General features: G+C 38.6%; 1 protein-coding gene across 1 annotated transcript; it reads left to right on the top strand.

The window, feature by feature from the left end:
- The first annotated feature begins 2 nt into the window (after positions 1-2).
- CCDC47 (coiled-coil domain containing 47) lies at positions 3-17221 on the top strand. The gene is made up of 13 exons (XM_037494758.2): positions 3-163; positions 5340-5608; positions 6055-6162; positions 6570-6744; positions 8098-8219; positions 8452-8517; positions 10392-10493; positions 10651-10761; positions 11402-11487; positions 13041-13099; positions 13381-13490; positions 13696-13863; positions 15499-17221. The coding sequence occupies exons 2-13, from the start codon at positions 5345-5347 to the stop codon at positions 15577-15579; spliced, it is 1452 nt and encodes a 483-aa protein (XP_037350655.1). The 5' UTR covers positions 3-163; positions 5340-5344; the 3' UTR covers positions 15580-17221.
- The last annotated feature ends 3953 nt before the right edge of the window (positions 17222-21174 follow it).

Raw genomic sequence — 21174 nt, 5'->3', positions numbered from 1 at the left:
TGAAGAGTGTGCGGCGTGACCGAGCTGCCTGCCTGGCCGTGTCCTAGAGGCTTCCAGGGCCGCGAGCGGCGGTGACCGCGCAGGCGGTGGCCAGGCTGAGAGGCGGGCGGGGGAGCTCTGGCGGCCGCCGGAGAGCGGGGCCGGGTTCTGGCCTCCGGGACAGGTAGGACGCGGCCGTGACGCGTTAGTCGGTGGCGCCGGGCCGGGCCGGGCCGGGCGGCGACTTGAGTTGCTTGGCCTAGCCCGGTCTGGTTCCCACACGGCCCCCTGAGCCCGGCCTGTGGTGACGGGCATCGGCCCCCCGCCGGCTCCCCTCTCCTGACTTTCACTTTACAGGTTTTTGTTTTTTTTTTAAACAGCAAGTTTCACGGCTCATTTTCTGTTGGTCTTCGGAATCGGGATGATTTTAATGATTTGGGGGAACTTCCCCACAGAGCTGTGACCAAATGCCAATCAAGAGGGCAAAGTTAGAGGAAGCTTTCAGCGTGCATAGGCAGGAATGGAGTGTAGACGTGAGGATGAGTTGATTCTCCGTGGTGGGGAAAGACTACACACGATGTCTTCATAGAAGCAGCAGCCCCTGTGGCTAATCTTCTCTGAAGGTTTCTAAACTGACATTTGTTTCTGTTCAACGTGTGTGAGAAGACGGCAGTGGAGACAGGATTTCCAGAAGTCTCATAGCCTGACCGTTTTCAGAAAGGCCTAATGTAAAATGGCAAGAGGGCATGCTCAACCCCACTTCCCCTTCTTTTTTTTTTTTAAAGATGTTTTTCTCCAAAGTACTTTTTTTATTTTAAAGATTCATTTATTTATACAGGAGCCGGGGTACAGGTCAGAGGCGCAGGAGGGTGAGAGGATTCACCAGAAACAGACTCGGGAGCAGAACAGGCAGACAGACCAAAGACACTGCTGGGAGGAGCAGCGGGCGAGGCAGGAGAGGTCTGCTGCCATGTGGGACTCTCCCTGGCTGCCTGGAAATCGAACCCGCGCCACAGAGGCTGTGGGACAGCTTCACAGCACTACGTTCAACCCGCTGCGCCGCCGGGGAGGCCCCCTTTTCGTTATTAAGACCAGACTCCTCCGCTGTGAGGCTACTGACTGAGCCTGTTCTTGCTTGTATTCCCTGCCCCAGAAGTCTCGAGACTGAGTGGCCTGGCAGAGAGTTTTGCATTTGAGAAATGAGTTGACAGGTGCAGTAGAAAGACTTGTGAGATGGAAGGCTAGGCACAGATGGCTTGGCTAATTTTAACCTAAATAACCTTGAAAGTGCCTGTTACAGTGCTGACTTATCTTAGGAATGACTGGTGTGATCATTCTAAGTGGACATTCAACTGGAAATGATTAGACCTTTTGGCAAACAGATAATCAATTTGTACCAATGCTAGCCTTTATTTGCTTCTATTTGGAAAAATTGAAGACACATCTGAAAAGGGAAATACCAAGAATGAAGGTTTTTATATGTCAAAGGGTGTTCCTAAGGCACAAAGGAAGGAATGAAACTAGTATTTATTGAGTGCCTTCTGTATGCCAGGCACACATCTCCTGTAAGGCAAGTGGTGAATAATACCCTTTTAGTATATGTGGCACTGGGAATTTTAAGTAATTAGCCTAAGATCGTATGGCTGCCAAATAGTAGGCATTTTCAAACAGATCTAACTCCACTGACATACATGCTTTTTTTCATACTTCTTCTAATTTTGACTCTAATCAAAGATAATTAAAGAAGATAGAGTGTTTGCAGACAACATTGCAAGCCTCTTTGAGGTTGGTGTTGAGAAAGCATCATGTTTTTCCATACAGTGTCCTCCATTGCTAACCTCAAAGATAAATTTTGGATGGATATACTACTAGCCTATCCTTTATGGCATTTCTTAAACTCATTTGTGCATTTCAAAATTTATGAACTTTTCCAATTCTAAGACTCTTTCTAGAGCATTCACAGGTTGCAAGTTATTAGGCAAGTTATATTAACCTTTGATACTGAACTGATTCCTGTAAGAATTTACTGTGCAGGCCAGCCAGGGAGCAACCCACATGGCACAGCAGACCTCTCCTGACTCACCCGCTGCTCCCCTCAGCAGTGTTCTTCTGTCAATCTGTCTGTTCTGTTCCCCACTCTGTCTCTGGTGAATCCTCTCACCCCCTCCCAACTCTGGCCTGTGCCCCAGCTCTTATATGCATAAATAAATCTTTAAAAAAAAAGAAAATGCATACATTGTGCAAAAATGAAAAATGATGTAAAAAATATATAAAATTAAAAAAAAAAAAAAAAAAGACAGCACTATCAAGCTATCACCAGCCACTGCAGCAAGAGTTTGATCCCCAGCCGGCCAGGGAACAAACCACTTGGCGCAGCAGACCTCTCCTGTCTCGCCTGCTGCTCCCCTCAGCAGTGTATTTCAGTGTATCTGCCTGTTCTCCCCACTCTCTCCGGTGAATCCTCTCCACACCCCCACCTCTAGCTTATACCCCAGTTCTAGTATGCATAAATAAATAAATCTTTAAAAAAAGAATTTACTGTGCTATAAATATGAGGTACAGGATGTTCACTATACTAGGAACACTTTGAAAGAATAGTATATACTCCTTGTCACACACTCACCTCCATTATTACTCTTAACTCCCTGCATCCTGGCTTTCATTGTTACCACTTCCCTGCAGTTGCCAATCATGCTTTCCTAATTAACATTAGGAAATTTTTGGCACATATTTTACTTGCACTTTATGCAGCATTTGAACCTGAGCTGTTTTCTTCTCAGATATATACTCTGACCTCTGTAATACCACTTTGTGTTTGTTTCTTAATAGCATTTTGATTGGTCTCTTTCTCTCTAACCATTCCTTCTTAGTTTCCCATTCCAGTTCTTTCTGATTTCTCTTAGCTGTTATGATTGATTTCAAGACTTTTTTTTTTGAGAATTAAAAATTAAGAGATGAGTTAATCATCCACCATACTGCTTGAAGACATTACAAACTTCTCCACAGGTGCTAAGTTGAATTTACTCCTCTCCCCCTTTATGCCCCCCCCATTTTTTTCCTCCTTTATTGTTCTTCATATCAAGGATGACTTTGTCCATTTCCTCATCAAGCCAAAACTTAGAATCACTTCAACTCTTTCTCACATTCCTGATATCCATTCATTTTATGCTGAGAAGTATAATTTTCAAATCTGCTTTTCTCTTCATTCCCAGTACAGTTGCTGGTTCAATCTTGCTTAGTCTCTTATCTTAGTCTCTTATCTAATTATTCAGTCACTTCCTGTTTTTCCTGCCTCACGTATCTTTCTCCAGTTTACCCTCAATATGAGGCTTTGGGGTTAAATTGTACACCTGATAGTGTCATTCATTACTTAATCTTTAGTTGATTCTAATTATCCAAACTTCTTAGTATATCATTTAAATAAGGATCATTGTGATCTGGTCCCTGCTGCCTTTTCCAACCTCATTTCCTACTACTTGGTTCTATATGCTCCAAACTCCAAAAATATGTGATTTCAAGCCTCTATGCCATAGAGGCTCTATGCCACTCTTATTGAGTGAAGAAATGTTGCTTTTACTTTTTTTTTTTTAAAGAACTCTTACAAAACACATTATAATAAATCAGAAAAATATAAGGTATAGGCAAAAAGTGTATAATCCTCCCATATAAAATACCTACTCTTCATATGTAGATGTATGTCCTTTTAAACCTTTTATGTGTATTTACTTCTAAAATGAGTTCTAACTACTTTAGTAACCATTTTTAATGGACAAAAAAAATTATTTTTATATTTACCCAGTTTAACAGTTTCAAAAATTCACTCTTAGGTAATATTGTAACATACCCTTGAGGCTAAATTTTCATTTTATGATTGATTATTCAGGAATCATGCTGTACTTCCCTTGGCATAGTATCTAACGTAGTGATTTGTCCTGTGAAGATAGTGGTAGCTTTAGATATCAAATAAGGAAACACCAGGATTTGGTGGCTTGTTAGATTTCAAATGCAAAAGAGAGTGAGAAATAACTTCCTCTTTTCAGCAACTAAGACTGAAAACTGGGATTAATAATAACATAAAAGTAGAGAAATTCAGGCACCTGTTGATTTAGACATGACTGGAACAGAGGTTTGCATACTACAGCCTGAGAGATAGACTGTTTCTATACAGTCTATGAACTTACGAATTTTTGCATTTTTAAAGCATGTTTTTAAAAAGAAGGATTTGTAATAGAGAACAGTACATAACCCACAAAGATTAAAATAGTTATTCTGTGACCCTATATAGAAAAAGTTTGTAGGGCAGCTAAGTGGACATGTCTTTTAGACAATTGATGGTATAAGCTGGTGTTTCATGAGGGGGAGAATTAGAAATAGAGCCTAATATATTTGATGATTGCCATCTCCTCAAACTCTAGCTCTAGTGTTCTCCCTTCTTTGGCAAAGCCTTAACTGTTGAGTAAGAAGTTTTCGTTGCCCTCCATGTTTTCGTGTCATTTGGCATGTTTTTTACAGGCCTGAATTCATTTTATTTGTTGGTTCACAAGGTGGTTTAGATAATGAAAAATCTAGTGTTCTTTTACAAAAGCTGAAATAAATGAAATGCTGATGTATTTAGTTAGTTACATCATGCACACTAGGAACAGTTTATTAGTGAAAAAATACTTTTAAGGCAGCAATGTAAGATCATGACCACTGGCTTACATTTGAGAAACACCAGAAAAGTGCTTCGTAGCAAAGATTCTGAAGGCAAAACTGAGATCAGATCACATCTGTGTGTCATTTGGCAGTTATGTTAAGTATTTATATGCCTCGTTTTCCAAGCTGTGAAATGGGGATATTAATAATGCCATTTTCCTTAAAGAGTTGCTGTGAGGATCAAATTAGCTGCTTTTTTGTAAAACCTTTAGGACAGAGCCTAGCATTTCCTTTCTTGAACATAGCTGTTATGATGATGATATTCACACATGCACATGAATGGCTTTTCTATTCATGTGTTGTTTTGTACTGGTAGATAAATATAGTTGCATCTCATTTCCCAGTTCCTATATAAAGCTTTTTAAAGACTCTCAAAAATGCTTGCTGAAACTCGGTGTAACTGGAAAGCAAATTTTAGAGAAGCCAACCTACAGAAATTAAATGACTTTTCTAAGATTTACTAGTGACAGTACCCAGACTAGAACCCAAGCTTTTTAACATGCGTCTCATTGTTCTTTATAATATGCTATCTGAATTGAATAAGAAAAAAAGCACAAGATATTCGTACATTTTTAACTGTTTATGTCATTTGGCATGTTTGAATTTTTACAAAATCTAATTGGTACATGTGGAATTGCAGTCCAATTTGTAAACTTATTTTTAAGGTGCAATGAAAGCCTTCCACGCTTTCTGTGTTGTCCTTTTGGTGTTCGGGAGTGTCTCAGAAGCCAAGTTTGATGATTTTGAAGATGAGGAAGATATAGTAGAGTATGATGATAATGATTTTGCTGAATTTGAGGATGTCACAGAAGATTCTGTTACTGAATCTCCTCAACGGGTGATAACCACCGAAGATGATGAAGATGAGACCACTGTGGAGTTGGAAGGGCAGGATGAAAACCAAGAAGGGGATTTTGAAGATGCGGATACCCAGGTGAGGTGATTGTTCACCCCCGCCCCCCTTTTGATTTCTTGGGAAATTGGAAGAATGGGAAAATGTATAACTAGTGCTTCTCCCAGACACTGCAGTTAGATCCAGGGAGACCTTCCCTCTTTGGAATCTTCATTTATGTTAGATAGGTGAAGCTCCTCTAAATGTTTTGTGGCTTGTTGTCACATTTAACATAGGTGGAAGGACAACAGATTGTAGTTATCTCCTCTGTGGAAAGCATGGCTTGGGGGAAGGCGTGGAGAAGAGATACTGAGCATGGGTTGGAATTTCATCCTTCACAACTCAGGGTTGGAAAGCATGAACATTCATCTGTGTTCTGTGCTAACTGTTACATGTTCTGTTTTCCCCTCCAAATGTTGTCTACAAAAATGAGACACAATTGCTGGCAACATTTGCAGGGGAAAACAGATTGTGCCTCATTTTTGTAGGAGGGAGATACCGAGAATGAACCATATGATGATGAAGAATTTGAAGGTTATGAAGACAAACCAGATACTTCTTCTAGCAAAAATAAAGATCCAATAACAATTGTTGATGTAGGTATACAGGATTCTGAATTCCAAAATAACTAACAAATTATTCTGCTGTCATAAATCCCAGAAGCATAATCAGTCTAAGTGACATATAGCTGGTATTGATGCAATAGTGAGAAATAGGAAAGAGCTTGACACCATTTCTTCTGATAAAGTGCCACATATAGCTTGTATTTTCTTAAAGAATCTTTTACAAACGTGACCTAGGAAATCAAAATGGGCGTTGTTTTTTTTTTCCAGAGTATAACCATACTCTGATAATTATCTAAAATATATTTTTTTTTATTTTTTTTTTATTATCTAAAATATTGACTTCTGTTTTTGAGTCTTCTCATTTTCCTCTACCCCCTCAGTTAGACTCCATCCTTCAGTCTCAGCCAACATTAAATGGAATTATTGTTCTTCTTTAGGTGCCTGCACACCTCCAGAACAGCTGGGAGAGTTATTATCTAGAAATTTTGATGGTAACTGGTCTGCTTGCCTACATCATGAATTATATCATTGGGAAGAATAAAAACAGTCGCCTTGCTCAGGCCTGGTTTAACACCCACAGAGAGCTTTTGGAGAGCAACTTTACCTTAGTAGGTAAGTCAGGCCATACAAGTCCAGTTAAGATGTCTGCGTGGAAACATTCTTGTAAGAATTGTTAATTCTTTCATCTAACTGCTTTCATGGACTGCTGAAGAGGCTGCTTTATTTTCTCTCACAGATCTCATTTTTGTTAGGCTTTACATACTGAATAAATTGCACTTAAGAAGTAATTTCTGGGCCTCCCCGGTAGTGCAGCAGTTCAGCGCTGGTCTGTGAAGCTGTCCGCAGCCTCTGCAGCGCCGGTTCGATCCCCGGCCGCTGGGCCAGGGTCCCACATGGCTCGATAGACCTCTCCTGTCTGGCCCGCTGCTCCCCTCAGCAGTGTACTTCGGTCCTTCTGCCTGTTCTGCTCCCCGCTCTGGCTCTGGTGAATTCTCTCATCCTCCCACGCTTCTGACTGTACCCGGTGCTTGCATAAATAAATAAATAAACAAATAAATAAATAAATAAATCAATCTTTAAAAAAAAAAAGAAGTAATTTCTTCACCTTTTATTATTATTTTTAAAAGATTTATTAATTTTTATGCATACAAGAACTGGGGTACAGGCCAGAGGTGTGTGGGGGGGGGATATGAGGATTCACCAGAGACAGAATGGGGAACAGAACAGGCAGATTGACCGAAGTACACTGATGAGGGGAGCAGCGGGCGAGTCAGGAGAGCTCTGCTGCACCATGTGGGTTGCTCCCTGGCTGGCCAGGAATCGAACTCATGCTGCAATGGCTGCGGATCACTTCATAGGTTGCGACTTAACCCTTGCGCTACCAGAGAGGCTCTCTTCACCTTTTATTAATCAGCAGTTGCTAAACTGCTTCTGATTGGAACGAAATAATGTTATCAAAACAGGTTGATAAAAGTCTGGCCAAAAAAGCAAGGAACATCAACATTTTAGGTACCTTGATAAATGCTTTCAATTCATCTTTTAGAAATTGGAAATTGTTCAGAATTCCCGTAGGTTGTGAGCATTTTTGTTTAGGATACACTAAAGAGGTTTACAATGAAGTATTTAGAGGGCCTCCTCCACAAGGCCACACTCCTGTGTAGTATGGAGAGTAAGGTGGACTCCCCAACATCACCTCTATTTTTGACTTCTATCATTTTCCTTCTCTGTGATGGTAAGTAAATATTTTTTCATCTGCTTGACTCTTTAGCATAGTAATGTTTATGTATTATGCCAGGTACTTGGTTTACTTTGTTTCTTATTTAATCCTTATAACAACACTTGGATATAGTTTCTATTTTCCTAAGGAGGGGGTTGTAGTCCAGAAATGTTAAAATTTGTCTTAGCTATTGAACTGCAATAGGCACCAGTATTTTCAGTAGTCACATTAAGTGTTTTTACCCCTAGGGGATGATGGAACTAATAAAGAAGCCACAAGCACAGGAAAACTGAACCAAGAGAATGAGCATATCTACAACCTGTGGTGTTCTGGCCGTGTGTGCTGTGAGGGGATGCTTATCCAGCTGAGGGTAAGTAGGGAACTTCTGGTACAAATGTGTATCTCCTTCCATTTTTTCCAGTTGTGATTCCAAATCTACTAAGGTGAATTTCTCATCCTTTAATGTTCAATATAAAATGGGGTCTAAAAATTATCTTTCTATTAATTAGCAAATGTAGGGTATATTTGATGAAGTATTCAATTCTTCCTCTAAGCTATTTTCTTTATAGTAAGAAATTACAATTTTTTTTTGTTTTTTTCAGTTCCTCAAGAGACAGGACTTACTGAATGTCCTGGCTCGGATGATGAGGCCAGTGAGTGATCAAGTGGTATGTATTCTTTCTGATACTTTTCTCTGTACAGACCGAGTTCGTCTTAGAACTTTCTATATTTCTTGCCTAGATTCTGTTTGGAATTTCTTGCAATCTCTGTCCCTTGCCAAAAAATGGACCCTTTTCTAATTGGATACATTATCATCATCCACTCAGTATACAAAGGGATTGGACATGTGCTTTATGGAGGGAAGGAGATCACTGGGTTTATTAGCTAAATCAGCCTGAACAATTGAGGTGGAGGGAGGAGGAAGCAATTGTCACAGGTAGTTTGTCCTAACCCCTAGTTCTATTCTGTGTATGCTTTTATCTTTGGCAGTAGGCTGGGTTTCTCCTCAAGTAATATATCGTAGACTGAATGAGCTCAGATCACAATCAGGAAACCTAATTGTTTGATATGCCTTCTTCTTTTACTAAATTAACTTGTTAGTCTATAAATTATATCCTTTCATCAGGAATGCCACATTTCTCCTCCCTTTATCTTTTCAAACAATAATTGTGCCAGAAAAAATAAATAATTGTGCCAGCTTGGGCCTCCCTGGTGGTGCTAGGGGTTAAGTCGCAGCACTATGAAGCTATGCACAGCTACTACAGTAAGAGTTTGATCCCCAGCCAGGGAGCTACACACATGGCACAGCAGACCTCTCTCACCCGCTGCTCCCCTCAGCAGTGTATTTCAATCAGTCTACCTGTTCTGCTCCCCACTCTGTCTCTGGTGAATCCTCTCAGTGCCCCCTCCCCCTGCGACTCTGGCCTATACCCCAGTTCTTGTATGCATAGATAAGTAAATCTTAAAAAAAAAAATTATGCCAGCTCCCATTGCTACAAGAGATTAAAAATACATGAGATGTCTGTATATATGTCAAAGTATAAATTAGTATTTGGCTGATAAGTGATGTTAGTGTATAATTAGGCACTTTGAATTGGGTTGACATCATTGTTACTCTGTTAAAGGCCTCATTTGTAGTTGTAAACCTGTATCTTTTAATTTTTCTGATATGGCCTGATGTCTTAATTTTTAAGAGCCTCATTACTTAAGATTCCTGTCATCCTTTCTCCTACCAGATACTACCTTACTAAATGAAAAGGAACAAGTTTTACTTAATCATTTTCTAGATTTTCCTGAAGTAGAGTTAATCTTTTCTACTGGGCTGTCTTGCCAGGTCTTTGCTATATTTCCTTACATTAATATTTCCCTTTTTGCAGATACCAGATAATTTTTCGACTTAGACATTTTAAGATAGAATTATTACAACAGAGAGGGCCAGGTATATCACAGCAGACCCATTAGGCTTACAACTTTATCTCTGGTCCAGTCAGAGAATTACAGACTTACCTGTGTGTTTAGCTTGTTTCCCAACACCAACAATCAATTCTCTGATTCTCCAGATACCAACAGTTCAATTCACTTCTGACACCTATACCAAGAGTCAGAGCCAGATCCTCCATGTTAAAGGACTCAGTCTCACAAGACTGCCTTCAGATGATTGTTAACAAGTTTCAGGACACAGTACTTCTGAATGACTGACTAAATCAAGAGTTGCCACAGCCCTTCCCTCAGGTTCAATAATATGTTAGAATGACTCAGAGAACTTAGGAAAACACTTCACTTATATTAATTGGTGGTTTATTATAAAGGATTCAATTCAAGAATAACTAAATGGAAGAGAAACTTGGGGAAAGGAATGGGGGTGGGTTTTACTTCCATGCCCTCTTTGGGTGCACTGCCCTCCCAGCCAAAGAGCTTAGGATATTCTTCTCAAGATCATTCAAATTGTTGACAGAATCCAGGGGCTAGGAATCTTGGGGGTCATGTGGGAAATCTGCTTATTACAGAACATAATAGGTGAGTTTTGTTGTTGTTTTTAAAGCAAATAAAAGTAACCATGAATGATGAAGACATGGATACCTATGTGTTTGCTGTTGGCACTCGGAAAGCCTTGGTGCGACTGCAGAAAGAGATGCAGGATCTGGTATGTCCTCTAACTCAAATATGTGTAGAAACTATGCCTCTTTATAGCACTTGAACATTCTTAAGCACCACTTTGAAATAGGTCAGTGTGTAATCTCCTGGAAAAAAGTGTGCATAATAAAATGTCATATCTTACTTTCAATTATTTCTTCTTCTAGAGTGAATTTTGTAGTGATAAACCTAAGTCTGGTGCAAAGTATGGACTGCCAGACTCCTTGGCCATTCTGTCGGAGATGGGAGAAGTCACAGAGGGAATGATGGATACAAAGGTAAATGCACTAGTAGACATGCATTTGCAGATCTTGATGTTATAGGGCACTTGCTGAAAACCACACAAGTTCTTCATTTTATGACAATGCACTACTTATATGTTCCTTACCCACACAAGCATTAAAACATCAACTTTGAGCTATAATAGATGGACTTCTTAAAAAGACACCTGAATTAGTCAAGATCTCTCAAAATCAAAAGCAAATTGCCCCTAGGATTGCTGTTGGCTTTCGGGTCTTTTTGAAAAAGGAATACAGCTTTTAGTCCTTAACATGTTATGTAGTCCATTTTTTGAGCTTCAGTTAATGTAGAAGAAAAAAGGATATGTTATAGAGAGCTATTTTTTACTGTTGGTTGTGTAATGGAAACTACATCTTAGTATCAGAAATATACATAACTAAAAGACAGTTCTAAGTACAAGTTCAGAGTGATATGTTTATAAAGAAATGTAATTATTGATGTGACTAAAGAAAGGTATTAGTTTTCATTGCAGAGTGATTCCTTATTTAAACTTAATTTTTAAAAAGATTTAATCATAATGATATTGTGAAAAGTAGGTGATTGTCTTTATCAAAAAAAGGAAATGTGTCAAACTATCAAATATTTTGTTAAAAAATCATTTTCTTATCTTTATTTCAGATGGTTCACTTTCTAACACACTATGCTGACAAGATTGAATCCGTTCATTTTTCAGACCAGTTCTCTGGTCCAAAAATTATGCAAGAGTACGTATGAGATAAAACATTGGACTTAATTTTCCTCACTAGCTTTCTGTGTTGAAACACCCACAAGGTACTTCTGCAATTTCCCTTACCCAGTGAGTGAGGGAAGTTGGTGACAAGCAAGCAAGTTTTCCCTTGTTTTGACTGCATGCATCATGAAGGTAATTCAAAACCTGTGGGAGACAAACAAGTCTCCCAGTTTGTGTCACTGCATGTATGCACCACCCACTCAGTGAGATGATGAGAACCTTACAGAATAGCTAATCTAAGAAAATGCAGTTTTTTCTTTGTTGTCTAGGTCTTGTTTTTTCTTTATTTTTTAAAGATTTTTTAAAATTTATTTATGCATACAGGAGCTGGGGTGCAGGCCAGAGGTGTGGGGGGTAAGAGGATTCACCATAGACAGAGTGGGGTGCAGAACAGGCAGATCCAACTGAAATCCACTGCTGAGGGGAGCAGCGGGCGAGACCGGAGAGGTCTGCTGCGCCATGTGGGTCAGCTGCCTGGCTGGGAATCAAACTCATGTTGCATTGGCTGCTGACAGCTTCACAGTGCTGAAACTAACCCCTTGCGCCACCAGGGAGGCCCATTTTTTCTTTTAAATTTATATTTGGTTGTATTTGATTGTATACATTTGTATTTTGTAGTCCAGGACTTTTTCTGACTTCTTTCTTTGAGTAGTTGGGTGGTTAGATTTTTTTTCCCAGTATATTATCAGAAGACCTTGATTCCCATAAGAGATTCTTGCTTTGTATTAGTACTGTTCAAGTGTATACATATTAAGGGCTTGAATTTTTTGTTTGAATTCATATCTTGTCTCAGGAGAGCATACTTATTTAAGTTTACCCTTGGTATAGAACTGTTTGTGACCTGAATTTTGGTTATAAGCTATGGAATTGAATACAGTTAATAGCTGATTGGGATTCTAGTTATGTGTTACAATTACTCAGGTCCTTAGGTCTCTAGATAGTTTGCATGCAATTGCTCAACTCCGTGATACTATTGGGGATAAAGTACCACATTGTAACATTCATTGACCTGTTGTGTGAGGGAGAATAGAGAGGGGTTAATAGTCAGAGATTACAAAGGAATCTCTGGTGTGTGTGTCAAAACTAAATCATATATGTTATAGTAGATTATTTCTAGATTTATTCTGAGCCTGGCTAAAAAATAAGACAATTCATTATAGAAAGATAAGAATGAGAAGTAAAACATAAAATCCATCAAAATAAGCAAAAAGATTACATTCAACTAGGGCCTCATATTTAAATATAGGTTCATTTCTGGCTTCCCAGGTAAGATGAAATATCATTGGAGATGTTTAAGTAGAGGATAAAAATCACTTGGGAAGTCCTCCATCAGATAGACAAGTAGACCAGATGCCCTGTTGTGCCTGCAGGATCTGAGAATGGCTTGATTTGAGATCACCAAGCCAAACACTGTGCAGACTATGTGTTCATCTCAGTGAATTGGACTACTTGTATCCTTGGGAAACATCTTTCTTGTGTTTCGTTTTTTTTTTTTTTTTTTTTAAATATGCTTTTCTTTCATGACAGGGAAGGTCAGCCTTTAAAACTACCTGACACTAAGAGAACACTATTGTTTACATTTAATGGTAAGTGTTCTGGGTCCTGTGTGGCTTATTCTTACTCTGTTAGGTGACCATAAGGAAAATACTGTCTCTTGTAGCTATGAAAAAGTAAATTAAAACTAACTCCTTACCTGCTTATTAGTTTGGGGTTTCTTCAACTATATTTTAATTTCTGTGTTCTACTGCATTTTAACTACCTAAGAAACTTAAACAAAGGTGTCTAGTAACACTAAAGAAAAAGGAGTTGGGTGATCCAGAAGTATTAATGCTGCCATAACTCAATAGGAAATGGCTTTGTTTTCCAGTGCCTGGCTCAGGTAACACTTACCCAAAGGATATGGAGGCTTTGCTACCCCTGATGAACATGGTGATTTACTCTATTGATAAAGCCAAAAAGTTCCGACTCAACAGAGAAGTAAGTCTTGCAAATTTTGTCATAAGCTGGCACCTTTTATTGTTTTTTTCTCACGGGGCGGTGGTCAGTGCTTTCAGTGATTATATCTTTACTAGTCGAGTTGAAATGCCAAATGAGGGTCATTTTTTGAAAAGACATTAGATGGGATATTGCTTCTGCTGGCTAGAAGTAGATTTCTTATGAAACACCTTGTTTCTGGGGAAAGGGCAAACAAAAAGCAGATAAGAACCGTGCTCGAGTGGAAGAGAATTTCTTGAAGCTGACACATGTGCAAAGACAGGAAGCTGCTCAGTCTCGGCGTGAGGAAAAGAAAAGAGCAGAGAAGGAGCGAATCATGAATGAGGAAGATCCTGAGAAACAGCGCAGGCTAGAGGTAAGATCACTGGCATAAAACTAAGATTGATAAGAATGCCTATTTGTCCCATCTTGGCTATTAAAGAATTCTGTGCAGGAATGTACACAAAATAAAGTTTAGCATTTTCTCAGCACGTGGACATTTTATTAGTAGATAACATGGTAAAGAAGAATTCTTCAAACCATGTTAGATTGAGCCTATGAACCAGGAGAATTTCAAAGTTCTACTACCATCTTTGAAACCAAACAATGAGGTAAAAAGAAATTAGGACTTTTAACCAACTGTTGAAATAGAGAACTACATGTGTCCTGTGGTCCTAATACACTTGTTCTGTAAATTTTCTCTAATTTAGAATTAGAGAATTCTATTATTTTTTATTTTGATTTTTGTTTTTTTTTTTTTTACATTAAACTAGAAAGGTATTTTATGTTTTAAACATGAACATGTTCTAACATTGTTGCGAGATAAAATGCCATAATCTACCTTTAAAATTTTAAGCCTTATAAATGCTAGTCAAAAAGGAGAGAACAAAATTCTGGGAAATAATTAATTTTGATGAGAATAATTTTGAGGATTGAAGAAAATTATTAATGGAAGAGGCATGTTTTAAGAAAAAGTGAACAGCTTTGTGGCACTTCAATTGCCAGTCAAGTCATAAATGCTGTTGAGTGACATGCCCAGCATACCAGAGTCCTCTCCTGTGCATCTTATCATTTCTCATAATCTGTTTGATTTGGTTCAGTTTAGTTGATGCTTATTTTTCCCTCTGAAAATACAACTCTGTGTTTATGCTATCTTCTGTATAAATAAAAATGGCTTATTAATGAATACATGGGGAGATTCGACAAGGAATCATTACTAGGTAATGCCTTTTCATTTTTCTATTAAAAAATCTCTGCAGTTCTTTCTAGGGTTGAAATTACAATAGGTTTAAGAAAAAGGGGACCCAGAATTTAACTTGAGTCAAAGTGTAAGCTGCTTGTGGATGTAACAATTTTTTTCTTCCTTTATAGTTTCTGGGCCTTTATTAGTATCTGTAGTATCTGGGTACCTTTTGAAAAATTCCAGTGAAGGAAATGGGAAAGGAATAAAAACTTGTAGTCATTTTTGATTCAAATAACTTATTCATACAAATAATCTCGGACCTTTCTGCCAGTACTAATATAGTTTCGTTTTTGTTTTCTCATATATATAATTGTGCTTAGGTGTAACTTCTATGCTAATAAGAATCTACAGTTAATATCTTTAAAAAATTTTAAAAAAAGAATATACAGTTAATAACCTTATTAAATAAGATCATCAGGTTTTTTTGAAGTGAAATACAAAAAAAATCTCTGGTAGATACATATAAATAAATGGTAAGGTGAAAGTTGGACTGAGTAGAGAAAAAAATAACAATCTGTTTAAATGTACATTTAATTTCTTTCTAAGTTGAGCTTTTAGTTACCTTTGCTTCATTCATTTCAAGTTACTTTTCATTCACCACAATAGATATTAACAATTATTTTTATAACTCTTCTGGAATGATATTTATGTTAAAAGCCTGGGTTTTCCAGTAGTTTGGATAATATCCTAGTTTTGATTTTTTTTAATGTGTGCTTAGAACTTAATTTGTATTTCTTCTCCCTCTGTCTGTCGACCTTACCTATCTAGGAAGCTGCCTTGAGGCGTGAGCAAAAGAAATTGGAGAAGAAGCAAATGAAAATGAAACAAATCAAAGTGAAAGCCATGTAAATTCACCCCAGAGATCTGAGGCCTGATGCCACCTGTGAGCTCTGAAATCACAGGAAACATAAAAAAATACCTGTTTCTCATCTTAAAGATCAAACACTCCCAGTGGCTAAGAAATCCTTATTCCATCATCTGTTCTGTTTTTGGTTTGGAGTTTTATAGATGATTTAGGTACTTTGGGAAGATTCTGTCTGGTTAATTTTCTTCCAGATAATCGGATTATTTTTGATTCTTTTATAAAAGGAATGATACATGAAATCTATAGTTTTAAAATATTTTTAAAATTATAATATGAATCATCAGTGCTTTTAGTGCTTTGATGTTTGAAGAAATATCATGATGACATTCATAGATATATAATTAAATTGTTGCTTTTTGTTTAAACTAGGTAGTAGTTGAAATGGCTATGAAGACTAACTCTAAACCGAGCTTATACAAGTAACTCTTGGAATTGCACAATAAACATTGCTTGGTGGTTTTTTTTGGTGTCTGTCTACATCAAACTTGTGAAAAAGTAAATTTAGAACACTAAATGTGATGTTGAAATGTCAGGGAATTAAAACATAATGTAGTTCATACATGTTTTGTAGGTGGGAGATACTGATGACAGTATTATAGGATATCCGTAGGCTTTAGGACACTTAACCTGTACATGGAAAATTCTAGGGATAGGTAGTACAGGACCAGTTTTCTCCTTACCTGATACCATGAGCTGATGACAATGTGAATGCTGTATTTTAAGTGGTTGTTTGTTTTTCTTGAGTAACAAATGCATGAAGAATTAATTGCTTCACCTAGGTCAGACCAGTGGTCTATGTGAAGTCACAAATGTTTTCCTTCTTGGTTGCTGCAACCTATTGGATGTTCATGGAGAAGCTCTATTCTGTAGCTGTGTCCCTTTGCTTCTCCTGCTTTTATCTCTTCCACAGTTGAGGTTGGGTATATTCTTTCACAGAAATAGCCATGAACATGCATAAATATACCTTTTAAAATGAGCTTTCCCAAGCTATTGAGAGTTCTTTCTGCCTCTTGAGGAAGGAACTCTTGGGAGAGGCCCATCTGTCTGCACGAGCATTTAGCTTGTTCAGATCTCTGCATTTTATAAATGCTTCCTACTAAGAAAGCATTTTTTAAGTCACTGCTTGTACCAGGTAATTTTTGCTGGGAATGGGAAAGGGTTGGGTTTTTTGGTGGGAGAGGGGGGGGCAGCATTTTTTTTGTTGATGCTTTATGTGCAGGTGTGTTCTGAGGCAATAACAAGTTGCTGTGAAAACAGCATGTGCTGCTGCCTTTGTGACTGCATGGAAACTTCCACATGGGGTCTTCTCTAGGCTGATGCAGAAATGTGTAAACTGAGAGATGCAGATATAATATTTTTTTTAACAGTTCATGAAATTAAGTTATTAAAATAACAAAAATAACAAATTTAATTACTTTAATGCTATATAATTCTAGAAATAGCCTTGTTTTACAAATCTTTAAAATACATTTTAGAAATCAAAGTTGATATGCTTAGTTACCTTTTGATTATTGAACGCTTTCTTAAAGTCCCACACATTTGGACCATGGCAGCTAATTTTGTAATTTAAGCATTCATATGAACTACCTATGGATATCTATATTAAACTAATTGACAAAAATCTCAGAGTGCCGCCTTTACTTTTCTGGGGTTGTCCTATTAGGGTATAAGCCCAAAGAAATATTCTATCTGTTCAATACAAGTGAGCACTGAAATGCTTTTCTTTCCAAAGAGTTGGCCTTGAATGTATGTCCTTAATTGTTACCTATGACCATTTTTAGAATGTTTTCTATTTTTAGAACCCCATATGTTATTTGTGAGTTTCTCCCAAAGTCCCTCTTTTGAGTTGAGACATAATTATCACTCCAATGAATGAGAAGACAAAAAATGTTATTGTCACGTAATGGAAAAGCACAAAGCCCTCCAATTTTGTCTCCATTGCATGAGTAACTACCAATGCCAAAACTATCAGGCTTCCCTGGTGGCACAAGGGGTGCACTGTGAAGCTATCTCGTCCATTGCTCCCCTCAGCCTATCACTGGAGTAGAAGATAAAGACCTGACTTTTAGTGTCCTTTGATTTTGGGCAAGCCATTGTGTCTCTGTTCTTTGTAAAAAGTGAGGATCCTAATTAATTTCCCTACATGTGTCACAAATAGGTGAACATTAACAGATAATATATGTAAAGTTGTGAACTATAGCACTTTAAAAGTTTAAACTGTCACCTTGCACTGTTCAAGTTCATTTTGCTTTACTCTGGCTTTTATTTTATTTTTTGAATCCTACAGCACCCAGTATTCCCAGGTGAAATCCCATCCAAGTATTAACCAGGCTCAAGCCAGCTTAGCTTGCAAGGTCAGGCAGAGTCAGGGTGGTATCAGCAGAGTCTGTCGGGCCCTCTTTTTACTCTTCCTTTTTTCCCATTGGGAACCAAACAGATCCTTTCAGAGCTCTCTTAACTATCTGCAAAAACTGACAGAATATTTGAGGGGGGAGGCTGGGGGAGTAGATAATTTCAGGTTCTGTTTCCTTAGTAACTAAAATCTTTCCCTGTCAAGTGCCAGATCTAAAACTCTTCTTTAGATGGAAGTTATATTAAAGAAAATAATTGATATTCTCATTGAACCCATCCAGTAGAAATTGGAAATGTGAGAATTATTTAGGGCAGTGTTGTACAAAGATCTACTGGTTTTGGTGAAATGCTGTATTTTTATCACTCCAGATTCTCTTTCCTTAATGTTCCTGCCTCCACTCATTTTGATGATTTGAAAGGAGGTAAGAGGGAGGATGTAGTTATTTCCATAAGAATAACATATATTACAGACTGCTAAAACTATGCAAAAAAATATTTTGTTTCTGGAATTTGGTAATCCACAAAAGACTTATTTGCATATGGAAGAAAGGGGTGTTTTAGTCCTTGCACAAGTTAAATGCCATCTCAATTCTACAAACTGAAAATTAATACCAATTTCAGAAAAAAAAACTAATTTTTTTTCTGAAAGGAAATGTCAACTGTAACAGTACTTTTAATGGAGTACTAGTTTTTATTTTCATCTTTTAAAATTAGCTTCTATTTTGCTTTTATACTATTTGGCTGTATTCAAATAGTATAATTTTTATTTAAAAGACACCTAACCCTTTTTAAGTATTTAGTTCCATGGAAGATACTTGGAACTCAGATATTACGTCTGCCTAGGTTATTTATTGTATGAACTCTTAACTGCTTTTCTATTATACTTTATACTTAAATGCTTAAATAGCCTCTTGCATATTTTTTTTGCATGTAGCTATCACTTGGCAAAGTTGGGGCAAAGCTGGAATTTAAGCCAGTTTTCTGCTTCAGGAAAGAAACCTCCATTTTGAGGGCAGGACCCAGGTACTCTCCTAGTGCCTTAACAAGTATGTTTCCTCATCTGTAAGTGGGCAGTACCTTCTCTCCCCTTCCTAAAATGGTTGTTCAGAGGGTCACATTAAGTAACATGAAAAGTTAAATCAAGTGCTACAGAAGTTAAATAATACTCAGATTATTAAATTTCACATAAGCATTTCTCTGTATCTCACTTGAGTATTCTTAAAGGCAACTAGTTTTACCTTTCTCACAGTCAATTTATGTGGTATATTGAAGAGAGCAGGGTGCTTAGTTTAAACTGCATACTGAGAGTCTAAACAAAACAAGCAAAATCCTTAGTCTGTTTCCATCCCTCTATGCTTCAAGCCAGTTTCAAAAAGCTCTAGAAATCTCAGCAAGTTCTGCCCTTATTATAAGTAAATGAAAAGCCTAGGGAAATTGTGTATCCCAGGGTTCATAAGGCGAAAAGAGACAGTAAACTCTGAAAGTTGATCTTTCATTACAACAGTTCTCTAAGTTATCTGAATTTAGGAGGCCCTATCAAGGAAAACTAGTAAATGAAATTTTGCTCCTTGAAACAGAATAAAGTTTGAGTCAAAGTTTTTCTTACTTTCGTGGGTGGTCATAAAGAGAAGGTATAGTCCTCGTGGCCCAGTGACACCCAGAAAGTAACAGCAACTGGACTAGGTATTAAAACAGACGGGAAGGGCCTCCCCCGTGGCGCAGCGGTTGAGCGCTGGGTTGCGAAGCTGCCCGCGGCCTCTGTAGCACCGGTTCGATCCCCGGCTGCTCCCCGGCCACCAGAGGAGGGTCCCGCATGGCGCGCAGACCTCTCCTGCCGCCCGCTGCTCCCCTCAGCAGTGTACTTCGGTCCTTCTGCCTGCTCTGCTCCCTGCTCTGGCTCTGGTGAATTCTCTCACCCTCCCGTGCTTCTGACTGTACCCAGTGCTTGTATAAATAAATAAATAAATCTTTAAAAAAAAACAAAACAGATGGGAAGGGCCTCCCTGGTGGCCTAGGGGTTAAGTCTTTGTGCTATCAACACTGTAGTCTGGGGCGTCCCTAGTGGCGCAAGGGGTTAAGTACAGGACTGTGAAGCCATCTGCAGCCTCTGCAGCACAAATTAGATACCCAGCCAGGGAGCTACCTACATGGCTCAGGAGACCTTTCCTGTCTCCTGCTGCTCCGTCAGTAGTGTATTTCAGTCGATCCACCTGTTCTGCTCCCCACTCTGTCTTTGGTGAATCCTGTCACCACCACCCCCCGTCCACACACACTTCTGCCTGTAATAAACCTTAAAAAAAAAAAAACACTAGTTTGGGTTCAATTCTCTGCCTGGAAGCTGACCCACAATGGCGCAGCAGACCTCTCCTGTCTTGCCTCCTGCTCCCCTTAGCAGTATACTTCAGTAAAGCCGCCTGTTTTGCTCCCCACTTTCAAGTGTGAGTCCTCTCGTGCCCTGTGCCTCTGGCATGCACCCCAGTTCTTGTACACACACACACACACACCCCCACTGTGATGAATTTGTAATCGTTGCCTGAAGTTCTTCAACCTTTTAGACACTCTTCTCTAGTACTCTCAATTCCAAACACCATACTGATGGTCAAACACCATACTGTGCTCTCAAAAGAACACAGCCAAGTTTACTTCTACTGCCACCTTGCTTTGTGAATTTACCCTGTTAACTGCTAAGAGAGGCATCTGATTTTGAGTTAGTGCTTTGGAATATTTAAAGGACCAGATAATATCAAAGTGAGTATGTCAAGATAAAGATAAATTAAAAAAAAAAAAAAGATGTCAAAGTAAGACCCCGAGGTACATATCAGCGCACTGGCCAAGATCACATTCAGCGTTTCCATCCGTCCTCCGGGTGTTGCTGAACTCCTCCATTTTGAATATTAGGCCAGTATAATTTGTGTCAAGTATCAGACTTGGGACGAGCAAGGGTTCACTACTTGATTGATACTCAATTTTGGACAGCCCCGTGGGCAGAGTAAGTGCAAGCGCAGTCTCCCTCTAAGGCTCCGTTATTTCCCAGGCCCTGCTGCTTCCTCCTCGAGGCAAACCTTGCAGGTTTTTGTAAACAGCATGTCTTCCACGGTTGTGGATATAGGGACAAAAAAAAATCTAAAAAAAAGGAAAGAACGATAGTTCCCATTAGTTAAGCTACTTCCCTCTTTTACAGATAAGGACGTTGGGCTCACAAAAGGTGGATTTCCTTTTGCAGTTTC

Source organism: Talpa occidentalis, unplaced genomic scaffold (assembly GCF_014898055.3).
Source record: "Talpa occidentalis isolate TD23 unplaced genomic scaffold, MPIMG_talOcc4v2.1 talOcc4.7, whole genome shotgun sequence".
Lineage (NCBI taxonomy): Eukaryota > Metazoa > Chordata > Mammalia > Eulipotyphla > Talpidae > Talpa > Talpa occidentalis.
Note: the sequence above shows the minus strand (reverse complement) of the source record. Positions and strands in the feature narration are given on the sequence as shown.

Coding starts and splice junctions, on each gene's coding strand:
- CCDC47 (XM_037494758.2), top strand. CDS start 5,345: ATGAAAGCCTTCCACGCTTTCTGTGTTGTCCTTTTGGTGTTCGGGAGT. Junction 6,163..6,569: donor ATCCAATAACAATTGTTGAT/GTAGGTATACAG, acceptor GTTCTTCTTTAG/GTGCCTGCACACCTCCAGAA. Junction 8,518..10,391: donor GGCCAGTGAGTGATCAAGTG/GTATGTATTCTT, acceptor TTGTTTTTAAAG/CAAATAAAAGTAACCATGAA.